Source organism: Platalea leucorodia (genome assembly GCF_965183815.1).
Source record: "Platalea leucorodia genome assembly, chromosome: 1".
Taxonomy (NCBI): domain Eukaryota; kingdom Metazoa; phylum Chordata; class Aves; order Pelecaniformes; family Threskiornithidae; genus Platalea; species Platalea leucorodia.
This window is the reverse complement of record NC_138823.1, coordinates 42,287,711-42,313,331: the sequence shown is the minus strand read 5'-3', so window position 1 is coordinate 42,313,331 and position 25,621 is coordinate 42,287,711. Positions and strand designations below refer to the sequence as shown.

At 42.3% G+C, this 25,621-nt stretch overlaps 1 protein-coding gene across 1 annotated transcript; it reads right to left on the bottom strand.

Moving 5' to 3' along the window:
- Nucleotides 1-371: 371 nt before the first annotated feature.
- On the bottom strand, nucleotides 372-21,266 carry BPNT2 (3'(2'), 5'-bisphosphate nucleotidase 2). The gene is made up of 5 exons (XM_082309529.1): nucleotides 20,712-21,266; nucleotides 6,802-6,961; nucleotides 5,190-5,285; nucleotides 3,132-3,293; nucleotides 372-1,654 (listed from the first exon to the last, which is right to left on the bottom strand). Exons 1-5 carry the CDS (start codon nucleotides 21,096-21,098, stop codon nucleotides 1,383-1,385), a joined length of 1,077 nt encoding a protein of 358 aa, XP_082165655.1. The 5' UTR covers nucleotides 21,099-21,266; the 3' UTR covers nucleotides 372-1,382.
- Between the last annotated feature and the right edge of the window lie 4,355 nt (nucleotides 21,267-25,621).

The following is a 25,621-nucleotide window of genomic DNA, read 5'->3' as shown; positions in this document are numbered from 1 at the left end:
ATAATTCAAATAACAGGTACATTTTAACCTTCTGAAACCCTTCAGGGATGCAGAGAACAACAATACAGATGGTTACATTTTTACAGATAGAAGTCCACATATTTTAGAGGTGCAATAAATCATCATTTGATATCAAGGGGCCCATGTTCTGTGCTGTGCATACAGGATTGACAAAGCACATTTTTCGGTAAAGTTTTGCAGACCCTGCTGTAGTTCAAGCGCCACGTGTTCTTCAAATTTGCTTAAACAGATTCTAGTTCAAATGGTCTATCTCTATGTAAGTTTCCACAAACCAAGTCACCACAAGCTGTTTGGGATGGCTCAAGAGCTTTCTGCAGAAAAGAGCACGCCTTAACCTAAGAAGACAGAAAGTTATTCCTGGGGTTGTAGAAAAATTGCTGGTTTATATCTCATGTTGTAAATGGAAGCAACCAACCAACTTACTATTTCTGTTAAACTCATTCCATGACTCTGTCCAACGGAAAGAAAGAAACAAACAAAAAAAAACAGGTACTGAAGGAAGAGGCTGCTCATATAGGCACAAACACCAAATGATGAACAAGTCCTACATTAGAGAAAAATCTAGCATGCATCTTCAACACTGTACGCAGAAATCAAGGACAAGAAGCAACTGTTAAAAACCATACAAGGAAACATTGCCTTCTTTTAAAAAGGTAGATGTAAATAATTACACTGATTAATAAAACACTGATATTCACAACCCATCTGAACTAAACTGGTTTACATCTTCAGGAAAAAAGTCAAAATAGTACAGAACATTTCTTTTTTTCTCTTAAAAAGCAGGAGTGCCACACTGTCAAAGATAAAATGTTGCTGCATATAAATTTGTGTCAACCTTCTTGTGCTTTCTGTTCAGGGGATACAGAACACAGGGTCATGTTTCCTGCTAAATTGTTTACAGAGTTATCAGACGCCTATACAAATCAACCTTTTTTCCTACCTAATTCATTACGGAGTTGCTACAACTACAGTAACAAGATGTAAAAGGTTGCAAGAAATTCCTGTGAGAACTACTTAGGCTATTTTATGAATCAATTTGGATTTTTCTTTAGCTCACCTATGTTCACAAATATATACCGCATATGCACCTTGAGTATAAGAACTGCATGAAAACAGTCTGAAAAAAATAAAACACGGAAACTGAAGTGTGAGGCAGTCAGTCCCCTTCCTAATTCTGATTATTATTATTTTATTCTTTTTTAAATACCACCACTGAAGAAACCCAATGCACGATATAGCCCCCAAACCCACACCAAACTGCTTTGCTTTGCATCTTTCCCAACAGGTTTTCACACCTGCTTCTTCAGACAGAGCATTCGGAGGCTACAAAAGCATGATTTATATTTCTCCATCAGTCAAGTTTATTTGTGTGATGTTTTTTCCAGATCTGGAAGTTTTTCAATTAGTGCTTTATGGTTCATATTGATACTGGCTATAAGTCCTCCCTCATTGCCATCTGAGCCAGTGTAACTAATTTCTTCACCAGTCAGGGTAGTCATATGGCCACCCAATGCTCTCAACACTGCATTTCCAGCACATATGTCCCACTTCTTAATGTAGGTGACATGGATATACACGTCAGCTTCTTCTTGATTCTTTTCAGCCACGTCAAGGAGGGCCAACACTTTATAACCTAGAAGAAATGGTGAGAAGTAAAAAGAAAAAAAAAATTAAACCAAGTTTTCCTATTCATCACAGAGGATAAATCTACTAGTAAGTGTTAATAATATGCACATGCATGATTTAGGAAAATGATGTCATTAATTATATCATGCCATCCAGTATAATGGCAGAGGCACCAATAAACTTTGTCTGCCCTCTGACTTGTAGAGAAAATTTGAAAAAGGAAACATCTCCTCCTACACATGCACACACGCAAGATTTTTCCACTGCACCGCAATTAAAGCCTTGGGTATTTGGGACACAATTTTAGACAGACTTTACCAATATGCTACATAGACTTAACTAGAGACACATTAAAAGAACAAGACCAGAAACTTGAATATAGTTTTGCTCATATGTTCACTCACTTATTTCTCAATCTCTGTATTATGCTGAAGTCTACTTCCCCCCCCCCCCCCCCTTACTTTTTATTACAATAGATGCAAGATGCATATACCACTCTTAATAAAGTAACTCAGCCCAGGGTATTCTCCTTTATCATACATTATGCAGTACAAAGTCATTGCTCAAAATAGTATTCTTTCTTTAATGGAGTTTTTTCAATTTTTCAACTGTTTAACCAATATCCTTGTTTCATTAAACTGTTCCTTTCTTTATCTTCTTATACAGACTCAAGCCCTAGAGAAGATCTACTATAACCAGTTACACTTTCACTTTCTTTATTGTAAGAAAACTCATTTAGATTCATTGTCAAGAACCTATGCAAGATCTTCTTGACTGAACAATCTGTAAGAGAGTTCTTGCTTTCCATATTAAAGACACAAAAAGATACATTTCCATAAAATTCAAATTTTGCATGGCTTTTCTGAGACTTTAGAACAGCTATTGCTTCACACTAGCGCCCCACATATTTGCATTCTGACACGCACAAGGATATTGCGTAAAGGCTACAAAAAGTAAGCTAAAACCTCTTTGGACTGAATATGAGGCAGATAAAAATGGACTTCAGTGACACTAGTTTTCTCTTTTGACATAAATGCAAGAAATAGTACCAAACTTTAATGGCTTTTTCTTAAAACATTGTTCAATTAAATGTACTACTAGTTAACTAACAATCAACAGATTCTCTTTCATGGTTCTGTATTTGGTCACAGAACCCTTTTTCCTCCACGGAGGCACCGGTGCCTTCAGTGAATGCACATCTATGTGTTCAATGAAAGGACCACAACAACATTGCTGGTCCAGCCTTAGATTCACTAATGTACTAATTTGTGAATAGCTGGAAGCCTGAACTAAGCTTGCATGTAGGTTTCTATACACAGGAAAAACTGTGTCCCCATTGTCAAGTGCTTGCTTTTTAGGGATGTGAAGAACAAAAGGTAAGAAGAAAGAAGAGATGCCACAGTTATACCCTTTTGTCTAATAACAGCTATCCTGTTAAATCATTCGGAAGCAATAAAATGGATAGAATGCTTAAGGAACCAAACCTGCTCCACCAGCCGGGATTATCACAGTCTTATTTCCAAATGTCTGCCGTGCAACCTGCTCAACTTTTCCTGCATGGGAGCGGGATACAATAATCCTTGGAGTTTTCTCATTGTAGGAGGAACGAGGTTTTACATTTGACCCGCCATCCACCATTGCCCAGGCTACAAGAGAAACACAAATTCTGCTAAGATTTACAAAAGACAACCTCTGTTAAGTGTAAAGATAAAAGGATACTTATCTGAGAAAATTCAATTGATGCCTCTGACTTAATTTCCTTCCCTACTGTGAAAAGAGAAAGTTAGGGCTGACAGAAGGAGGGAGTGCATGTCCACATGCACACACAAGCGGAAGAAAGAGAAACAGCCCCCCTCTCCCCCCACACTTTTGTGCATATGCCATTATCCTATGCCTGGCTACTCTTGTGTGATACTTCCAAAAAAAAAAAAAAAAAAAAACCAAAAACAACAGAGTAAGAGGGAAAAATCCCAAGTAGTAATATTTAGAATTTGCAATTGGAAAGCCACCGAAGTTAAAAGGATCACTGCATCAGAAATAGATCCAGTATTTCCTCAAACAACCTTTTTGTAAGAACAAAAAGCCCTACTACCCTTCAAAGCAGATAACAAAAATGTTATTGAGTCATTTTGTCCAGAAGGATAGTAAAGCTAAGGAAGGAAATAGCTCAGGAGGATAGTAATAGTAAGGAAAACATTTGATGGTGTGTTTTGGAGCACTGGATTTAGAATACACAACCTCCCACTTGTATCATCATGAGGTTCAAAGCCAAGCTTGGTAGGTGGCATCCCCTAACCATTAATTTGACATTTACTTAGCAGACTAACCAGCAATTTCATCTCAGTAGAGGGCCAGAATGTATAGCAACACACTGAGTTATGTGTAATAACAATGCTGACTGCCCTTTATTGCTTTATATTTGTGTGGTAGCATTAGGAACAATCCTACTCACAACATATTTGTATTTCCAGCTTGGGAAATGAATACTTTTTACATATAACGACAAAATTCATTGCATCTCACCTGATGCCATGTCTGAACATTTCAGACTTTGCTGTTATTAAAGGAGATAAATTCTCAAAATTACAGTGCTAAAAAGCCCCATTTCTTCAGATAGATGTTGATACTTAGAAAAATATCTTCCCCCAAACCCCAAGATTTTTAAAGCATATTGGAGTATAGCACATACTTAAACGACTGGAAGTTTATATTTAAAGACAGTAAAATATTTAGCACAAGATATTGAGCGATCAGCTGGCAAAAAAAAAAAAGAGAACAAATACAAAAATACATTTATTCAGTCTTAGTTTCTGTGCCAGAGCTACTGCATAACTTCACAACTCTAGAGGTCAGTATTGCCTAAGGGAAAATGAGAACAGAAATTCTTGTTTCAAATAAGACAGTATGTAAGACATGAATACTGAACTACTTTGACACTTTCAGAGCATATACACATTGCCAAACCTGCAGCCATCCTCACTGATACATCATTAATACTAAAGAATTAATTAGTTCAGGGTTGTGGCATTAAAAGCATGTCAGATAATCAATAAGGCTATGCTATACAGTCTTGCCTGTTACATACAAACAGTTGCCATTAAGATCTTTAATCTATCTTTGTTATTCCCGCTGAATAAACACCAGCTCCTAGGTGTAATGTCTTGGACCCAAGTTCTTCTGCTGAATGAGCAAAATACTCTTCTGCTAAAGACGAACAGCACACCTAAGACTGGTCAGTATGTGTGGGTTTCACTTTCTTTGGTTTGCTACAAGTACTCCGACTGAAGGGATCTTAATTCTTAAACATATTTTCAGTTAGTTTGTTTCAAATGCATCATTTTTATGTTAAACAAGGGCAGCATTTTCCTTTGTGGTTTTCTAGCACAGAACACATTTGCAGCTCTAATTCTGAGGCCTACAGCAGTGCTCTATTGCTCCAGGTACTATTTTCTCATTTATTCATACAGATGTTCTCTCAAACATCAAATTTTAATTAACACTATGACTGAAGATGCTGGAAATATGTGAAGGCATAAAGATACCTGTATATGATGAGAATGGCTTGTGTATCACTCCTATAACTGGTTTACCATTTACAGCCACGCAAACCATTGTCGTGACATACTGTCGAAGATCCTCTGTGGGCAAAATGAGAAAGTGAGCAAGTTTACAGCCAGATGCCAAGAACACAAAAAGAAAGCAGACCTGACATTACAGAAATGTTGTTCTTTGAAGACTAGTCTACATTCTGCCTCTTATAATTATGTAACTTGGTATATCTTCAAGTAACCTGGCAGTTTTCAAAAGACTTTAAAGACTTTTCAGGTTTCCAGCAATTTTTTCCTGTTCAGTAGATGCTAACAGCTCTGTCTTATGCAGCACGTATTTTCATAGAAATCTGTGCCCTGATATTCTCCCTTCTCTGCCCCACCTCCTATCCTCTGTTGGTTCAAAGCTCATACTTCAAATACCAAAGAATATTCACCTGAAAAGGTGATTGTATCAATGGAATATTCGCAGAAAAAAAAAAATTCCCCTTTTTTCTGTTTGTTCTGCAGTACTTATCAGCAAGAATTTTAGTTGGGTTGCCTTCAACTGTTTATGTTGCATCTTAAGACATTTGAGAAAGGGGAAGATTGAATTATGCACGCTTTTTTGAAAACAGGTAACAAAAGTTTTTTTATATCAAGTTAAATAGGGTATTAACTTAGTATTCCCTTTAAATAAACAAACAAAAAATATTCTGAGATATTTAGTGTTGCCACAGGAATAACTGAAATAAAGAAATGTGTAATTCCAGCAGAATTCATAAAGAACAGTTACCATTTATTTTAGCAATTACTTAGTTGCAAGGAATACCAAAGTCATTTCAGAATTGGCATATATAAAAGTAAATGCTACAGTGTCCTGGTTTCAGCTGGGATAGAGTTAATTTTCTTCCTAGTAGCTGGTATAGTGCTGTGGTTTGGATTTAGAATGAGAATAATGTTGATAACACATTGATGTTTTGGTTGTTGCTGAGTAATGCTTACACCAGTCCAAGACTTTTCAGCTTCCCATGCTCTGCCAGGGGCACAAGAAGCTGGGAGAGAGCACAGCCACGACAGCTGACCCAGACTGGCCAAAGGGCTATGCCATACCGTATGGCGTCATGCCCAGTATATAAAATGGGGGAGAAGAAGGAAGGGGGCAACGTTCGGAGTGATGGCATTTGTCTTCCCAAGTAACTGTTACGCGTGATGGAGCCCTACTTTCCTGTAGATGGCTGAACACCTGCCTGCGGATGGGAAGTAGTGAATGAATTCCTTGCTTTGCTTTGCTTGTGTGCGCGGCTTTTGCGTTACCCATTAAACTGTCTTTATCTCAACCCATGAGTTTTCTCACTTTTAGTCTTCTGATTCTCTCCCCCATGCAACCGGGGGGGGGAGTGAGCAAACAGCTGTGTGGGGCTTAGTTGCCAGCTGGGGTTAAACCACAACATACGGTCTGATAACTATAGAGATTTCCTTATACAATTTGTTCAATTAAATCACACTAGCTTTGACATAATACACTTTAACAAGAGATGCTATTTTAAATACTTACAATTTTGTCTCCAGTATAAAAGGCAGACATCAGAATTACACACATGATTTGTCAACAAGAATCAGCTACCTGTGTATTCTTGTGTAGCATCTAATGGATCAATCCAGACAGTAACACTTTCTGCTGGGACCTCTTTAGGCTGTATTTTTTGTTTTATGTCTTCAGGAATACTGCGATCCCAAGAGACTGTCTCCTGATCAGCTGTATCAACACGCTCTTCAGAGTTTATCTATGATAAGACAACAGAAGTAGATGTTAAAGTAACTTATCAGATACAGTAACTGTGGCACTCAGGAAAATTACAGGTTTGTTCATATCTTTTCTTTCCCCCTTCACCTCCAGGTAAAAGTGCATGAATTAGTCATTTTTCAGCAACTCACAAGCTATTACCATCATGCAACAAGGAATGGAAAACCACAATCCAGAATTTTACTGCAAACCACACCACAGCGGGACACTGTTTCTTTGGCTGCAGCTCTTCCTACGGAGCGTTCTCACAGTATGAATCGCAGGGTTTTTTTATAAATCAAAAGTTAAATGCAGTTGTTTCGAAGACTACAAGCAGAACATTTGACTTTGGAGAATCATGTGGTATACAAACACAGTAGGGGTCTAATACTCCATTTATACAAATCAGTAGATGCAGATTGAAATGTACAGATATTTTATCAGCAAATATTTGGCAGACTGTGGTATGACTTGGGGGAGTAGGAATCCTAGTATATATTCCTGCTTCTGGCATTGAGTTACAACTAGCAATTTAAGCAGCTCAACTGGATGTAACCCATACACAACTGTCAGATGAATGTTATTTTATAACAAGTTAATAGCATTCCATATCTGTCTTTAGGGTAGGTTGGGCTAAGGACCAGAAGGCCCCTGAAGAACATTTATAAACAGCAGCCAAAGATCACACTTAAGCCTACTGTCACTTACTACCCAGCTTAATTAATTTTATTCTGGATCAGAGGGCATTTCAGTATGCCGAACAGAGTTTGGTCCAGCAGCGGAGCACACAGTCCCAATCTGTTGAATGGAAGAATGTTCTGCAATACCCAATACAAAGTCATTGTGACTGCAGTAGCAAGATATTTTTGGATCACAAGAGATGCAGTTATCACAAAACACTGTATATAATGATTTCTTGTGTTACAAACCATCACATAACCTGGCAGGAAAAACTACTGTGGAAAGATGGATCAACCTGCCTTAACCCATCCATACCAGCTTACTACCACAGCAAACATGGTTTATAGGAGAGCTGCAATGTGCCTGGACATAAGTAGTGCTAACAGGAATTTAGACAAATTCATCCCATTTGCTTTTAGCACCTCAGTTACATCAGGAGACTAATATTTCTATGGTCCTTCTACTGCCAATAAAAAGGAAATAATTGCTACTGTGCCTTTCAAGCTTCAGCCTGCGTGAACCCTTCAGAAACACACTGCTCTACTAATAGCTCAGTAGGACAATGATGCTTATGGCTTAGATGTGTCAGTTATATGTCCGAAGTTGAGTGTAACCAATCTGGACTTCCAGGACATTCCAGAATATTAGGAAAACAAGCTTTTTTTATTCTTGCTAACTTTAAAGGTGGCTTCCTTTAATATAATTTTAAAGGCATGCCAAACTGACTAGCTCTGATGTCCAGTCAAGGCAAAATAGTAGGTGCACATGGGATGCAATATGTCTACAACCTAGAACCACTGATTTCCCTTTACTTGCTACACATGGAGTCGAGACTGCTAGCTCAGATTCAGATATCTGCCTGCTAGAACAGATAAATCCCCCTTGACTAAAACACCTTGTTACTACAGATGTTGCAGGCAAGTGACGTTGAAAGACAATGAAAATGAACAAACGATCAGACCACATTTGAATGTGTATCACCAGGATTTTTACATAATTCACACATCATGACAAGAAAAGACATCACACACCTGAACTGTGACGGATTATTAGCAAAGGGTTAAACGCCATCTTCTCCAAGGGAATTCAAAAAAAGAAAGCAAGCAGAACTGCAGCAACTCCAGCCATACATCATAGTTGTCTTCTCACGTAAAACCAGTATTTGAAGCATTATATGCCAAACACAGAGTCCTTGAAGTTGCTGTGACATTTACAAATTAAACATCTGTCACTGTACAATAAACCTGACAATTGTGTTTGCCCATAGGGAAAACAGTCCTGCAAAGTCAAGATGATAGTCCCACAGATTTGGCAGCCTCAACACAGCCCCTGGGCAGTTTAAGTTCCACTACAGCATATTACGCACCACCATTAAAAAAACCAATTCCTCAGCAGAAGGAAGAGGCCTCCAAAAAAGTTAAAGGGTTGGAACCAATCCCCAAAAGGAAGAATATCTTGTTAAACCTGTTGTTACAGTACGCTAAAATTAAAAGACTGAAACTATCTGAAGGGAGGGCGAGGGTGGTGGAAAACAACTGGGTCACTAGTTCTTCCATTCGTATGAACATTTACTCCGTAGCCTTGGCCGACTACTCCACAAGTCATAGTTCAAGTAAAAATTCATAGCCATTCCACCACATGCAGTTATTAAATTTATTTATTGTTAGGAAGCTACATTATAGGTTTTGCAAGACAGAGTTGCCTGAGAGAGGATCACCAACCCTTAACACTGGAAACTACTTCCCTCCCACCTCTTTTAAAAAAAAAAAAAAAAAGCATGAGAATACACACAGAAAACATGCCTTTGTGTTAATATGATGCTCCATTCCTACTTGTCATTCTCATTTGCTGGAAGCCTCCAGAGGCTATGACCTTACATTTCAAGCTTTTCTGTAGTGATATGGGTACGTAGTTGACTCCATTCCCAAGTCTTCACTCAGAAATTAGGAGTAGCTACGGTAGAAAGACAATCACAACACCAAATATTTCAGACAGCAGAGCTTGTTCCAGCAAGATGCTCTGAGTCAATTAAACCACTATGTTAGTGTAAATAATTATAAAGTTTGCATACTTGCTATCTTATACATAACTTTGCCTACTCCTAAGACTCAGATTTAGATAGCAACCCATCATGCAGGCACTTGAGACAGCAAGCAGAAGACAGAAACAAATAGCTATTTGAGGTTAGCCACCTAATAGCTGTAAACTGTAAAAGCCCATCTCAGGAGGTTCTGTAAGCTGCCCACTGACACCGAGCTTAACTACATTTCAGCAATCTTCCCCAGTTATGCCTGAGGGGAAAGTCCTCTTCACAAAGAACTGCATCAAACACAGAGATTTAACAAAATATATGTAAATCAGTAAACGAACTACTGCTGAAAGGTCAATAAAAAAAATTATTTTATAAACGAGGCGGTCTGGCTGCATCTCACCAGTGCAGAGCTTTCTCGAGACGAGTCTGTGAAGTGCAGGATTCCCATGATGCATGAGGGATGCTGCTCACAGGAGCCAGCAGCAGAGGTCAAACAGCAACACCCTGGGATCAGCCCACGGTGTGCCTTCCAAAACACCCAGGCATTCCCAGCCTTCGGAAACCCATTGCACAGAAAACATTCTCCTTCAGCATGTTGGGGATTGCAATACAGATCTGCTCAGGGACATGGGAAGCAACTCAGGAGTGTACTACAAATACATGTGGATAAATGCAGTGCTCTGAACAAACAGTCAACAGTTCCAACCCTGTAAAGACTTCAGGGAACCTCACAGTGGCTCGTTGTCCTGTGTTGGACTACTCCCTACCAGCACTTCATGATGTCTATGTGGCAGCTCATCATCCAACAAACCTACGTGAATATTAGATAGCTGTCCATGGTGAGGTGAACAAACTCAAGCTTTTTCCTGGTTTGAAAGAGTAGGACACAGCTGTAGTTTTTCCTTTGAATTCACCCATTAAAGATAAATTAAAATGAAAAAATATGTTTAAAAATTAAATAGAAGTTTCTGTTCAAACACATAAATTATTTTTTTTTTAAATAAACATCAGTACATGAAAATGCAATGCTTTTCTTAGAAAGTGTTTGGTGGTATGTGAATTTTATTTACATTTATTACTCCCCCTCCTTCCCCACATCCTTATCCATCCCAATACTCATTTTGTATTTTAATATGCAAATAATCCAATATCTTGAAAAAAGATGAGCTAGCACAGCTCTTTATTCCTCAGAGTGTCAATGCCCCCATCTGATAATTAAGTCCTCTCAAATCCAAATCTCGGTGCTCTTTTATTAGAAGAGAAAACAAAACGAGAACACCACAAATACTGTCCCACCTGTATTACAAAGAAGAAATACTAATTAAGCTACTCAAGGTAAAAACAAAACAAAAACACAGTTTAGGTAACAACAAAAGGTCATATTCATTAGTCAGAATATGAATATGAGTATTCCATGAATTAAATTTCAAGAACAGAGATTGGAACAGGTTGCCCAAAGAGGTGGTAGATGCCTTATCCCTGGAAACATTCAAGGTCAGGTGGTAAAGGGCTCTGAGCAACCTGCTCTAGTTGAAGATGTCCCTGCTCATTGCAGGGGGAATTGGACTAGATGCCCTTCAAATGTCCCTTCCAACCCAAACTATTCTATGATTCAATGGGTAAGTCTATTGATTTGAATGGGACCATGAAAATGAAAAGCCTGAAGGCCCAGACAAAATAGCATGCACAGGGGAACGTTAGCAAACTATTAACAGATGTTTGACTTGGTTTTTCTGTTTTGTTAGGGCACTAACTCTGCATGACATACACAGCCACTTCATCAGTGATTATGCAACATAAGCATTACACATATCCAAGATTCAAACTGAACTTTGCCACTGGTATTCATATGACAGGAGATGGAGGAAAGGAGCGGAGGGACAGAAGTGAAGAAGTAAATGCAAACATTTACAAACAACAAACCAACAATGATTCTGATACCTTCTTACTGGCTGACTGAGAGATGTCCCCTGCGGACAGTGGAAGATATTTTATCACTATATGCACCCTTTGGACTAATGTCCAGAGCAACCAGTAAGAGGATACCAACTATGCACCTTGAAAGGCATACTGACCTGCTAGGTGGCTGCACAGGACTGTACTTGATTTGCTGTTATTTGACTGTGCTTCAGAGATGTTACAACTCAAAGGAGAGCAGTTCAACCAGCAGCCTTTGGGCTTTCCCCTGCTTACAGGCCAAGCCTCACACCTTGCCCCTCCAATCACTGCCATCCCACTGCTCCAAAGAGTGATGTGCCCTTATGCCCACTATACTACAATCAGACCGTTTTAGGTTTTTTTCATTTTTTTCCATTTTCTCAGCTTCTCTCTATTTTTTCCCCTTAAATGTATCAGAGGTGAAAGCTGTCTCATCTTCTCACAGCATCTGTACGTACACAAACTGTGTGACGGCATCAGATGCCAAAACCTCTGAACGTAAACACCCACTCAACAAGTCAGGATGTATAAATATGCACAACAGGAGAGCACTCTCCAGGAGAGCAAAAAGCGGTCAAAGCACCGTATTTCCAATAACCGAGGAAAGTATCTAACTTACCCTGGTTATGAAACAGGGCTTCAAAATCTGCTACAGAAGGAAGGACTCACATTCACACCAAGACTTAGTTCACCTGCAGCCAGGACCACTCCCTTCCAACTTTTGAATTTGGAGGTGGCGAGTAGCAGATTTCACCATGAACAAACGCTGCTTTCTGAAAGCTTATATTACTTGACACTGAAAAGAATGCAAAATCAGAAATCAAAATATCACTTCCTTTAAGTTTAAAATGCTTTTAAGCTTTAAACAATTTGAACAGTAGCCTTGCCAGCAGAGTCAAAAATTCTAGTTTTATTCAATACACTGACATTTTTAAAGCCAGCTGCTTCCTTTTGAAAGGGTTCTTCTCCTCCTTAGATTACCACAACATATTAGAAAGGAAAAAATGAGCTTTTACAGGTGATTATCTTCATGGCTTTCAAAAAGGTTCTTCTTGCTAGGGTCCAATTTAGAAAGAATTTTAGCAGGGTAAATTTTGTTATGAAAACATAGAGACGACCTTGCTGAATCACATGGTTCTCTATATAAATATCTTGTTAAAAGGTAATAAAGTATAATAAAAATATAAAATATATTTTTACACAAATGTGAAAGGTATAAAAAATATTAATATATAAAATAATAAAAGGTATGAAAAATGCTGGTCTCATGTTGCAATTAATTTGAAATGAAAACAACAAACACTTCTATAATAATGCCACAACACAGATAAAGAAGGCATGCATTTTTCAAGGCAGAGAAATCCAGACAGACAGAAGTTCTCCTCTACTATCAACTACCTCTTCCTTTGTTTTTAAGGCCAACAAGAAGTCACTTCACGCAGGAACAAGATAGAATCATAGAATCGTTAAGGTTGGAAAAGACCCTTAAGATCATCAAGTCCAACTGTTAACCTATCACTGCCAAGTCCACCACTAAACCATGTCCTCAAGCACCACGTCTACCCTTCTTTTAAATACCTCCAGGGATGGAGACTCAACCACTTCCCTGGGCAGCCTGTTCCAATGCCTGACTGCCCTTTCGATGAAGAAGTTTTTCCTAATATCCAATCTAAACTTCCCCTGGCGCAGCTTGAGGCTGTTTCCTCTTGTCCTATCACCTGTTACTAGGGAGAAGAGACCGACCCCCACCTCACTACAACCTCCTCTCAGGTAGTTGTAGAGAGCAATAAGGTCTCCCCTCAGCCTCCTCTTCTCCAGACTAAACAACCCCAATTCCCTCAGCCGCTCCTCATAAGACTTGCTCTCCAGACCCTTCACCAACTTCGTTGCCCTCCTCTGGACACACTCCAGCACCTCCATGTCCTTCTTGTAGTGAGGGGCCCAAAGCTGAACACAGTACTCGAGGTGCGGCCTCACCAGTGCTGAGTACAGGGGCACTATCACCTCCTTGGTCCTGCTGGCCACACTATTTCTGATACAGGCCAGGATGCCTTTGGCCCTCTTGACCACCTGAGCACACTGCTGGCTCATGTTCAGCCAGCTGTCTACCAGCACCCCCAGGTCCTTTTCTGCCAGGCAGCTCTCCAGCCACTCCTCCCCAAGCCTGTAGCGTTGCATGGGGTTGTTGTGACCCAAGTGCAGGACCCGGCACTGAGCCTTGTTGAATCTCATACAGTTGGCCCCGGCCCAATGATCCAGCCTGGCCAGGTCCCTCTGCAGAGCCTTCCTACCCTCCAGCAGATCGACACTTCCACCCAACTTGGTGTCATCTGCAAACTTACTGCAGGTGCACTCAATCCCCTCATCCAGATCATCAATAAAGATATTGAACAGGACCGGCCCCAACACAGAGCCCTGGGGAACACCACTCGTGACCGGCCACCAACTGGATTTGACTCCATTCACCACCACTCTCTGGGCTCGGCCGTCCAGCCACTTTTTAACCCAGTGCAGAGTGCACTTATCCAAGCCACGAGCAGCCAGCTTCTCCAGGAGAATGCTGTGGGAGACATGTCTACTTGGACTTTAGTAAGGCCTTTGACAACATCCACAGCCTTCCCCTCATCCACTAAGCAGGTCACCTTGTCATAGAAGGAGACCAGGTTAGTGAAACAGGACCTCCCTTTCAAAAGCCCATGCTGGCTGAGCCTGATCCCCCGGTTGTCCCGCACTTGCTGCGTAATGGCACTCAAGATGATCTGCTCCATGACCTTTCCTGGCACTGAGGTCAGGCTGACAGGCCTGTAGTTCCCCAGATCCTCCTTCCGACCCTTCTTGTAGAGGGGAGTCACATTTGCTAACTTCCAGTCATCCGGGACCTCCCCAGTTGACCAGGACTGCTGGTAAATAACGGAGAGTGGCTTGGCCAGCTCCTCTGCCAGCTCCCTCAGTATCCTCAGGTGGATCCCATCTGGCCCCATGGACTTGTGAGCTTCCAGGTGGAGGAGCAGGTCAGTGACTGCCACCTCTTCGACAACTGGGGCTTCACTCTGCATCCTATCTCCATCTCCCAGCTCAGGGGCCTGAAAAACTCGACGATGACCAGTCTGAGTATTAAAGACCGAGGCAAAGAAGGTATTAAGTACGTCAGCCTTCTCCTCATCCTTCGTGGCAAGGTTACCTTCTGCATCCAACAAAGGAGGGAGATTCTCCCTGGCCCTCCTTTTGTTGCTGATATATTTGTAAAAACACTTTTTGTTGCCTTTAACGGCGGTGGCCAGTTTAAGTTCTAGCTGGGCCTTTGCCTTTCTGATCTTCTCCCTGCATAACCTCACAACATCCTTGTAGTCCTCCTGAGTCACCTGCCCCTTCTTCCAAAGGTGTTAAGCTCTCCTTTTTTTCCTGAGTTCCAGCCAAAAGATGACAGGATATGCAAAGAATTTGGACAAGCCCAAATGTCAAAAAGCTCGATTAGTGCTTATCAAAACTCATTACATGGCTTTGGTCATTAAGCCAGCAGGAAGCAGAGTGAAACAAACAGATTTTCATAAATTGTACAGACGTATCAGATGACAGCTCTGCTTCTACTGACTTATGATGCATGGAAGTTGGTGAAAACAAGAATGCAACAGAGGGAATTAGCATGGATCACGGAATTCACACAGTTTACACCACTAATCTGTTGAAACAACTAGAATTTAAAACCAGGAAAAGTAATAAAAGTCATTAGCTCACAAGTTGTTTCAGTAGCTGGCAAAATTCTCCATTACAGTTCTGTACAGATGCAAGTCTAGCAAAGAGAAAGGGATGACTATCTCGTCACGAGAGTTGCAACACTACTTTTCATTTTAAGAAAACAGCCAAATAAGGCCAGATTAGAAGTCTACCAATACAATAAATAACACTGAGAAAACTTTTGCTGTTTGTGAGTGGCAACACCAGCAAGAAACTCAAATCTTCAGATGCTGAGCTGATGGATTAAACACCCCCGGTATACACACAAGCCAAATGAACTACTTGTAATTACATCTGAAAAGATAATCACAGAACTCATTACCATAAAGTTGCAGCCTTTAATTTAATTTTAGGTAGAGAGCCAGCTTAAGTCATCTAGCTTCAGTTAAAACCCATGTTAAGAGACCCATCTCCAGACAACACCTATTAATGGGATTTCAATTAACATTCACAATTTTTGCTGTACTTAGAAACCTGTTGGCAGTTGCTAAGATCATCTGGGTCAGCAGAACATTATTAAAAACCCTAAGAGCTGAGGATGCCATGCTCCCAACATGAAGAGACAAATAAATTACTGAACTTACTGAGAAAAGCACTGAAATCCTTCTGAAGTTTAAGTACCATTTTGTTTTTTAAACCTACTTCTTTAATGTCTCTATCTTTCCCACAAAATCAGTATCAGATGCAGAGCTTGCCATCTCAGATGAAATTCCAGTTTTCTAAGTATGATAGTTGGCACTGTGGTCAGAAGCTTGTAAACAGCAGGTTTAAACCTAGAAAGTACTTCAGGTATCTTGATAAAAACAAGGAGTGGCTGGAGACATTAATCTTCAAAAAGTGGAATTCATTTGGAAGAAAATCTCATTAAAAGTAAAACTGACATGTTCTTAACTTTCCATTTCAAACACTGATGCTGATTCCAGCATTATCATGCACAAACTTGAAATGAGGTATTTATCATCTGTCTTAACTGCGAAAGAGAGAGAAGAATGTTTGGATTCAGGGCAGTGGCAAGACCGATAAAAAGATGGTTGAAGAAAAAGACTGGCACAGCAGACGACTTGATTTCCACCACAGTCACAATAAAAAAAAAAAAAAAAAGAAACAAAGGATATTTTTCTATTCAGTACTTACACTAGAAAACAAGACATATAGCTGGTGCAACTACAGAACATAAATCAATGCACTGGTCAAAAATAAGCCCAAACAGCTGAAAATGACAGTATAAAGCAGAATTAATTCAGGCAAATAAGACTGAAGTCTGCATTCTGTGAAAATAATGCTAGTACAGGGCAGAAGCAAAATAGCACAATTGTGTGGGTCACTTTAAATTGGTTTTCTCATAGTCAGAGGACAGAGAAACTTTGGCCAAAGTGTTAGTTTAAGGAACACATCTTCCTCTGTCCATCACTCCTGCCTTTGTGAGCAAGTAGGGCTGCTCCTTCAGATGTGCTGACGCAGGCCGTTGGTAGGTCCATAATGTGAAGTGAACCAGGGTATTCCTAAGTCATCTTTATTTTACATTTTAACCTTGGATACATTCAGATATCAAGCTCCTGACACTGACCCCTGGACAAGCAGTGTTAGAAAAATGGAAGACCCCGATGCGTGGTGCTGAGAGAGAAGCTCTTTTACCAGGTAATGCTACTGAAGCCCCAGTATCATGAGATCATCTCTTCAAACAGAGAAGCTCTTCTGGGCAGAACATATCACTGTTTCTGGCCAGTCTCTAACTGGATTTGGAAACACTGCTTCCCCAATTCCCTCTCCCCCAGCAGCAGGGCTGGCTCCAGCATCTCCTTAATCCCCTCACCCAATTCCCATCCCAGTCCTTCTTTTCATACCACCACTGTGCTAGCACAAGGAATAAATGGGGGTGCATGGAGAACCAACCAGGAAAGCAATGAAGTTACTCAAAAGATAAATAAGATAAAAAAAAAAAAAAAAAAAGAAAAGGAGGAGAGGGGATGATTATAGCTGGATCAGAGCTTTAACTTGTTCTCATCATGACAAACAAATAGATGAGGACAACACACTGGTAGTGCAGGAGCAGTAAACACCTCAAGCCTTTAACTGCAGTTGAGGACTTTATCAAGAGAAACCACTGCATATATTTTAGCATGAAATGTATTTTAAAATGAACTGCACAAACATACTTCATAGAAGATGCGTGCAAATATTCATTGCTGGATGTTGAGTGTGATCAGACAACACTGGGTAATACTTGAGTTAGAAATAACTGACTTGCCCCTTCCTCCCCTTTCTCACGCCTATTACTGAGGGATATAACAACAATACTCAACATCATTCAATCTACTACACAGTGATAAAATAGAATTGATCTGCTCCTCTTCGGTCTTACCTAACCTAGCTGTGAGAAGTCTGGAACTGATGCAAATGCATCTATTTATATCAAATAGAGCAGGTGATGTAAGCAGTGGAGTTCCTCTTCCTCTGCAGAGACAACACCTTTACTTAAATGAAAAGACAAAGGCAAAACATTTTCTATGTTCCCTCCCCCTTCAGATTTTGAAAGCTTTTTTATAAATCACAACTGCCAAGCTTGTAAGACTCTTTCCAGATTTATTTCAGCTTCCACAAGTGAGAAGCCTAACTTTTCCATCTTCTCTTAATAATCGCACCTTGAGAGATCTGCTTCAGGCAGACTGTTTGCATGCTTCCCCTCATTATGTCCAGCAGCAGAATACAGGGAATCCAAGGCTGCTCACTGACTGAAGTTTATTTCAGTCAAATGACTTCTCCCCCTGGTTATATTTAAACATTGGAGAGCCACAGCTATTCTTAGAGGATAATTAATGGATCATTTCCTTTGCATTATAGGCATATTTTGGCACCCAGTTTTTGTGCTGGTTTGTTTTTTTCCTGGCTGCAGCATTTGGCACCAATGTAAATGTCGAGGTACCCCTGCTAGGCTCAAGGACTCCATGATGTGAGTAAATCAGCATTTTGCATAAGTTTACTCTTAGAATTCTTTCAGGTTTTGTTGGACAGCTTTTGTTAGCAGCATCGTGTCTAGCAATAAGAGGGGATTTATTTGACTTCACAAATGTGTTTTATTCTGGAGCATCCCTCTGTACACGGGGATAAGGCTAGAAGTATAAAGTATGATGCTTCTTATAAGATGCTGTCTTATATTGCTGCACATGAAAGGTGTCTCAGGAAATCCTCTATAATCCTCATACACTAAAACCGCAGCAGGTCTGTTCTATGAAACACTAGCAGTTTTATACGTGTTGTGCTGAAGGTATGCATGAAGGATTTGCAGATTGAGATGAGACCTTGCCTTCACAGCTGAGAAGTGTGTAGTGCCACATGTATATAGTGAAACAAAGTTTTTATTTTGGTTTGGACAAATGTGTATGAATACATCTTCATCATAGTATAGACTTTAAGAGACAGCATGTCTTTTCAGTATATACAGCTTAGTGGATATTTTTTAAACACTGCATGAGATAAGCTGTTATTATTCAGATCATGTACTCCCAGAACTGATCTGTCAGATTGAATAACTCTAGACCAGCTGAAAGATTTGTAAAACAAACTCTTCATAGTCATCCTCAATGCTTGAGCTCAGTCAATCTAAGGGGGGTGGGAGAGGGAAAAAAGAAAAGAAAAAAATATATATATATGCCTGATTTTTCTCCAGTTCCACAGATGTACACACACATTTTTGTCTTCATACGGTGTTTGAGAACACATCTACACTTTAGAAAGTACCATCTAATTTTAAAGACTAGCAGCACAAATCAACTGTAAGGAAAAGAAAAGACAGTACTGAAGTTTTTTAAAAGTAGATGTTCAAAGTTAACGCCCTCTGAGAGGAAGACACGCAAGTCAGATTGTCACTGCTATGCATCCCAGGCGCCGGAGTGGAGTTTACACACATGACCACAGACACGGAACAGGCAACACAGTTCACTGAGCTCTCCAAGCCCAAACTGAACCCCCAGCCTTCTCTAGAAGCACGGACAGCTCTTATATCTAAACTAATAAAGTCCCTCCACCTGTGGAAAAAGTGTACAGGTCTCAGGCAGTGACACAGGTATGCTGTAATGCCAAGCCACGTGGACACTGAATAGCAAAAGAGAAAAAGGGACAATGCTTTTTCTTCCTTTAACGTAGGGCCTGTGAAGGTGGCTTGCCATTGACAGACAATCCAGCAATCTTCAGAACATAACCATCTCAGTCTTTCTGTAGAGGAAGATTAATCACATACCAAGGCTATTTCAGATATTGAACAACTTGGTGTTTCCTTTAGATTTCATATTCACTGGGTTCTCCAGAACACTTTAAACCCCTCCCCGAGGAACTCCCAGAACAGCTGCTGAAAACTCATTGAGTAGTAACTAAACTTAACCAAAAAATAAACTTAACTACACTACTTTTTCTCTCAACCTGTCCAGGAAAAGCATGCAATCATCATCTTTGAAATCCAACCTCAGGGTTTTCTATCCATTTCAAATGACTGTAAAAAGCTAAGGAATTGAACATTAAGAGACTAAAGAGAAGTTCCCGTTTACTAAAGCGAAAGTGGAAACCAAGCTGACAACAACCAAAAAGCCTCCAAGCGTGGTTCTGGTTTGGGTGCAACCACAAGCGTCAGACACAGATTGCGGAGGCAAATGAGAGCAGAGGGAGGTGTACACCTCTGAAAGAAAGGTAAATTCATTTTGTCCACGTAGGCAGCGATCCGTAACGTGACACAGCTATTAGCTTATCTGCTGTCTCGAAGTCACAAGAGCTAAGAACTCCGATATTGTAACACTATGTTCCTAAACCTCAAATTCTCAACCCCTTCTCCTCACTCCTGGCTCTCTCTACCACTTCAGGCAAGAAGGACAATTTAAGAAAATACCAGCATTGCTAATCTCAGCATCATACGCAGAATTGGCGCTATGAAACTACCGTTATCCTTAACCAGAGAGAGCATAATTCACAATGTTTGGACTTGGCGTTCCCCCCCGCCATGTCCATACCATTTCAAACGAATAGTTTCACCTCGCCTGGCTTCGCTTATCCATGATCCAGCTCCCTCCCCTGCAGCCCCACACCCACGGCAACACGCGTGAGGCGGCACTGCCACAACAACCAGCAAGAGGGGAAGGAAAAACGCGAGCCCAGGGCAGCGTTTCCCGTCGGCGGTCACCCACCGGGGCGGCGACACGTGTCGCCACGCAAACGGCCGAGCCCTCGCGGCGCGGGAGCCCGGCGGTTCGCCTCAGGCCGTTACGCGGCCGGTAACGAGCGGCCCGAGGCCCGAGCTCTACAGCGGGGAGGGGGCGGCCCGGCCCCGCAGCAGCCCGCCCGCCGCCCCCCGCCTCACGGCAGGGAGCCCGGCACCCACCTGCACGGCGGGGAAGGCGCCCTTCAGCAGGTAGAACATCCTGCGGTTGGAGAGGAGGTCGCCGCTCGTCAGCTGCTCCTCGGCCCCCTCCCGCGTCTTCCCCTTCGCCTTGGCGTTGAGGACGTTGCCCTCGCGGACCCGCTTCACCTCCTCCCCGCCCCTGGCGGCGGCCAGGACGGACACGGCCAGCAGCTCCCGCAGGTCCACGGCGCCGGCGGGCGCGGAGCCGTGGGGGGTCTCGGGCCCGCCGGCCGCCGGCTCGCTCAGCATGAAGAAGGCGAAGCGGCCGGCCAGGAAGCCGGAGTAGAGGTGGTAGAGGACGCCCAGCCCCAGCAGGCAGAACACGGCCATGCCGAGCGGCGAGAGGCGGATCCCCATGGGGGCCATGGCCGCGGGCGGGGAGGCACGGCAGGGCGGGCAGGCAGCGAGGCCGGGCGCTCACCACAGCCCCATGGCGCCGCCGGGGCGCTGCGCTCCGCTCCGCTCCGCTCCCTTCCCTCTGCTGCCGCGGCGGCGGGGCCGGCCCGGCTCCACGCTCCCCAGCAGGCCGGCGGGGAGGCAGCGCCGTCTGTATCCGGGTCAGGCGGAGGCGGGGCCCGCCGCTCGCACTGAGCATGTCCCGCCGGCCGGGGCCGTGGTCCTGTGCCTGCAGTGCCCCAGCGGCTGTCCCGGCAAGAGGCGGGGGCATCCCTTCGTTTCCTACCGCGGGCGTGCCCGATATCACACACCGCTCTTCGCCTGATGGTTCTCCTGAAATGCCTGGGTTTGGGGTTTTTTTTTTTTTGCTTCTGGGCAGCAGCGGTGCTGGTGGAGCTGCCCCTGCCCGCCCCTGGTAGCGCGGCTCCCTGCTGCCTGCGGGGGCTGCACCGCCCGCCGGGCCCGGGGCGGGAGCCGGGGGCCGCTCGGAGGACGGCTCGGCAGGCCGGGAAGGAGCTTTCCCTTGGAAATTGCTGTTTGCATAAATTGCCACTTAATTTCCGGGGTTGTTTAGTTTGGAGAAGAGGAGGCTGAGGGGAGACCTTATTGCTCTCTACAAGTACCTGAAAGGTTGTAGTGAGGTCGGTCTCTTCTCCTAAGTAACAAGTGATAGGATGAGAGGAAACGGCCTCAAGTTGTGCTGGGGGAAGTTTAGGCTGGGTATTAGGAAAAATTTCTTCACCGAAAGGGCAGTCAGGCACTGGAACAGGTTGCCCAGGGAAGTGGTTGAGTCCCCATCCCTGGAGGTATTTAAAAGCCGGGTAGACGTGGTGCTTAGGGACATGGTTTAGTGGTGAGCTTGGCAGTGATAGGTTAATGGTTGGGCTCGATGATCTTAAGGGTCTTTTCCAACCTTAACGATTCTATGATTCTATGAGTTTCTGAGGATTTGCTGTTAATGGCTCTAAGCATAAGTGCTGAACACACCTCATTTTTCACATGCTGGTTAGGGAACTTTGGAACTCTTGGCCCCTTTGTGGCACAGCCTGCAGGAGAGGGGCTCAAGGTTAAGATTTCCTTTCATTCAGTAAAATGAAGCAAATCCAACCGTTTTCCCAGCCAAGTGATGTGCTAAAGGCCTACCTGTCTTAATTTATACTTTTTTCTTTGCACCTCAGTTGGTTTGGGGGAGTGTGAAACTGCATGTTTATGACCAGGATGGACATCTGGGGTGGAAACCAGGAAGAGTCACCGATTTTTTTTTTTTTCTGTTCTCTTTTCTAATTCTCTCTGGTAGTTTTGAGTAAGTTATATCAGAAACAAAAGAATGAAATTAATTCAGCATTGTTTGAATTAATTACATGTTCTTTTATTCAAGCAATATTCTTGTCTGTTGAGATACACGTTCTAGAAACAGACCTTGCTAATAATTCTGGAAAGAAGTCATTATGCAATATGATCATGCAATATAACTATTTTCCTGGGATCTTGTAGCCTTTTTTTTTAAGTGTTAAACTTATGTTATCAAGAATGTGAAAACTAGGAAAGACCAGAATTAAGATTGCCCTTGCAAACTGAAGTTGCCATATCATCTCCTCTGCATCTCCATTTTAATGTCATCTTCAATTACATGGTTACATACCGAGTGTCCCACAGGATCACACCCTCTCCGAAGTGTACGTGTATGTGCAGGGACTGCAATTGAAAGAAAGGACTGTAGGAAGAGAAAGCATTGCATTTGAAATGGGAGTCAAAAGAGTTGGATTTTACTCTTAGCTATGCTGGGATTTAACTTTATGTGCTGTTAGGCAACATCTAGAATGTCCATGTTTTCCAGCTTCCCATTCTCTTTAAGATACAAGGTTTTTTTCTATGCAGTTGCTCCTCTGGCAGGAAGGGGGCTTGAAAGGCTATACTGATTGCTTTCCTTAATATCAATTTCACAATTCAGCATTTCATAAGTAGTAATTAATGGTAAGAAGCTATGCAGCAGCGCAGGGCTGGTATTGGAAAAAGAGTAAATTTGTGTCTGTAATGAGCAATGAACATAAGACTAACAACCAGGCGTGCTTGTAATGTGTCCCCTTTTAAAAAAAGTTGGACAAAGTAGTTAACAGCTGTGTTGGCTGATGCTATGAGTAACAGTTTATGTGTGTGTTCAGTAAACAGGAATTGTAAACTACTGGTGGAGGAAACCCAGGAGAATGAAGGAAACCTCCAGTTTTCTGAACTGGTTTCTTACTTAATGGAAAGAAAGTAAAATACTAGGCTTTTCATCCCACTGAAGTTTGCAAAGATCTTACAGAGGCATAGAAAAATGATGGATTTATTATTTGCTGCTAACATTTCTATGCTTGCAGTAAATATTAACAGTAATGTAAACTGTGAAGAGGACAGTGCACAGAGGGCTCTTTATTTCAGTGATACTGTGGGTACCATCTGTGCCAGGTTTGAGAATAAGCAGTGTTTATTACTGAATACAGTCACATAACCTATAGACAATATGCTGGAATCCTTTTTCTCTGTAATAACCTTATTCTATAATTACCAATATAATTTTTTTAAGGTCTCAGTCTGGCACCTTCTGTGCTGTTTTCCCAAGATCCCTAGATAGGGTTCCTCATGTTTATCCAGGGTACTGTTGACTTCAGCTGGGCTCCAGAGCACCACAGAGATCTTTGCAGTGTTCCTGGCAGATGGCATAAAGGGAGTTTAGGCAAGGTTTTCTTTATGGCTTCAACCTGTAAGATGGGTTGAAAAAAATGAAAAGATGAAAAAAAAAAAAAAGATTACAAAAAAAAAAAAGTTGTCTTGGTTCATTCCTAGCAAAAGGAGATTTATTCCTTTGCAGGAGGGGTGAGGTGAAAATTTAATGGAGATGTTCCTTTTGAAAATATAAAATTATTCTTTTGTACACTTTAACTAATTGTGGGCCAAATAATTTGATACATTTGAAAAAAAAATAGTTTTGACTGATTCAAACCAAGTTTTTAAACAAATATACTTGTGTTTTGGGCAGGAAAATTACATCCATCTCTAATACTGAAGCGTTCCTTAACTGAGTGAAAAAAAGGTGCTCTAACCTGGATGCAAATCTGATGTTACATACATCCCTATGGAAGCTGTGTCAGCTGCCATCTTAGAAGTCAGCTTCATTTGACCTTGAGAACCCAAACAACACAAGGATGGGCTAAAAGTGATGTGCCTCTTTAGCCTCCCACAGAAACAGCCTCTGTAGAAGGGCTTGGCAGAGCTTCTTGAATGGGGTGCAGCGCGCTGGGAGTGAAATGCACTGCTTTCTGTTAGATTCATCTAGCGGAGGCTGTACGTGACAGAGTGGCAATGCGATATTGCAGTCTGTTCACCGCGACGTTCATGAGGCAAGCGGTGGTGACTTTGGCAGAAAGGTTGTACTTCGAGTTCGGGAAGATGAAGGGGCCACTTGCTGGTAGGGAAAAGGCATTAACAGAGGTGTCCTGAGCAGCAGGTGGGGATCCCCAGGGAGCACAGTGAGGAAGGCTGTGTAGGTACTGGTAGCCCTTGGCCATTGCCAGGGGAGCCAGTGCCAGAGAGGAGAGAGCCATGGCCGTACAGAAGGCCCTGGTTTATGCTATGGCCGTGTGAGGAGCATGCCTGAGCACAGGCAGTTTGGTGTCTCTGGCTTGTAGAGTCTGTAGCAAGAATGTATAACCTAGTGAGCCTCCATCCTTATCCAGGTGGGTAGTTTTTTTGTCAACAGCACTTTATGGTGTAGTATATCGCCATAGCTGCTTTGCCAGCGTCAGTGCTGACTCGTGTGGAAGACCAGGCGATGCCTGCATCTTCCACAGCTCCAGCCATGCGAGCAGGTTAACAGGATCTGTGGGCAGCAACAGAAGTGCTGTGTTGCTGGTTGTTTCTCTGTGACTCCTGCCTAAACCTGATGGTTAATGCAGCCACTCACGGGCAATCTCCCTGAGTATTCGTTTTTTTGTGTCTGCAGCTGCGGTGTGTCTGCGGAAAAGATGGGGAGTCCCTCAGGGTCAGAGCTGAGTTTGATCTGCAGCACATGAAAAAGATCTACTGTGTCTGTGCTTCTGAGAGGCCAAGAAAGAGCAGATGGCTGTCGGATGGGACCAAAGTACCCGAGGGGAACCTGCTGTGCAAGTGCCAGCACCAGCTGCAGCCGCTTCACTTGCCTGTCAGAGCTGGGCAGGTAGTTCATGAGGGAGGCCCGTACTTACTATTGAGTGTAAAGTCTTTTGTAGTGTGGGGTAACTTTCCCTTGCATTGAGCATTTGATTGGTGCAATGCATGTATGGGGAGCTATGAATAGTTGTTGGGTTTTTATAATTCGGTTCTTCCTTTCTTCCCTCTCCTTGCTTTTCTCCTTATATTTCCTGTTCTTGCCTGATAATTTTGCTTGTAACACCACCTCGCCCAACCTTATTTGCAGCAGCAGTCCCAGTTATACCTAGCTCTTTCTTATATCCTGGCTGGTTCTGCAGGGCTGA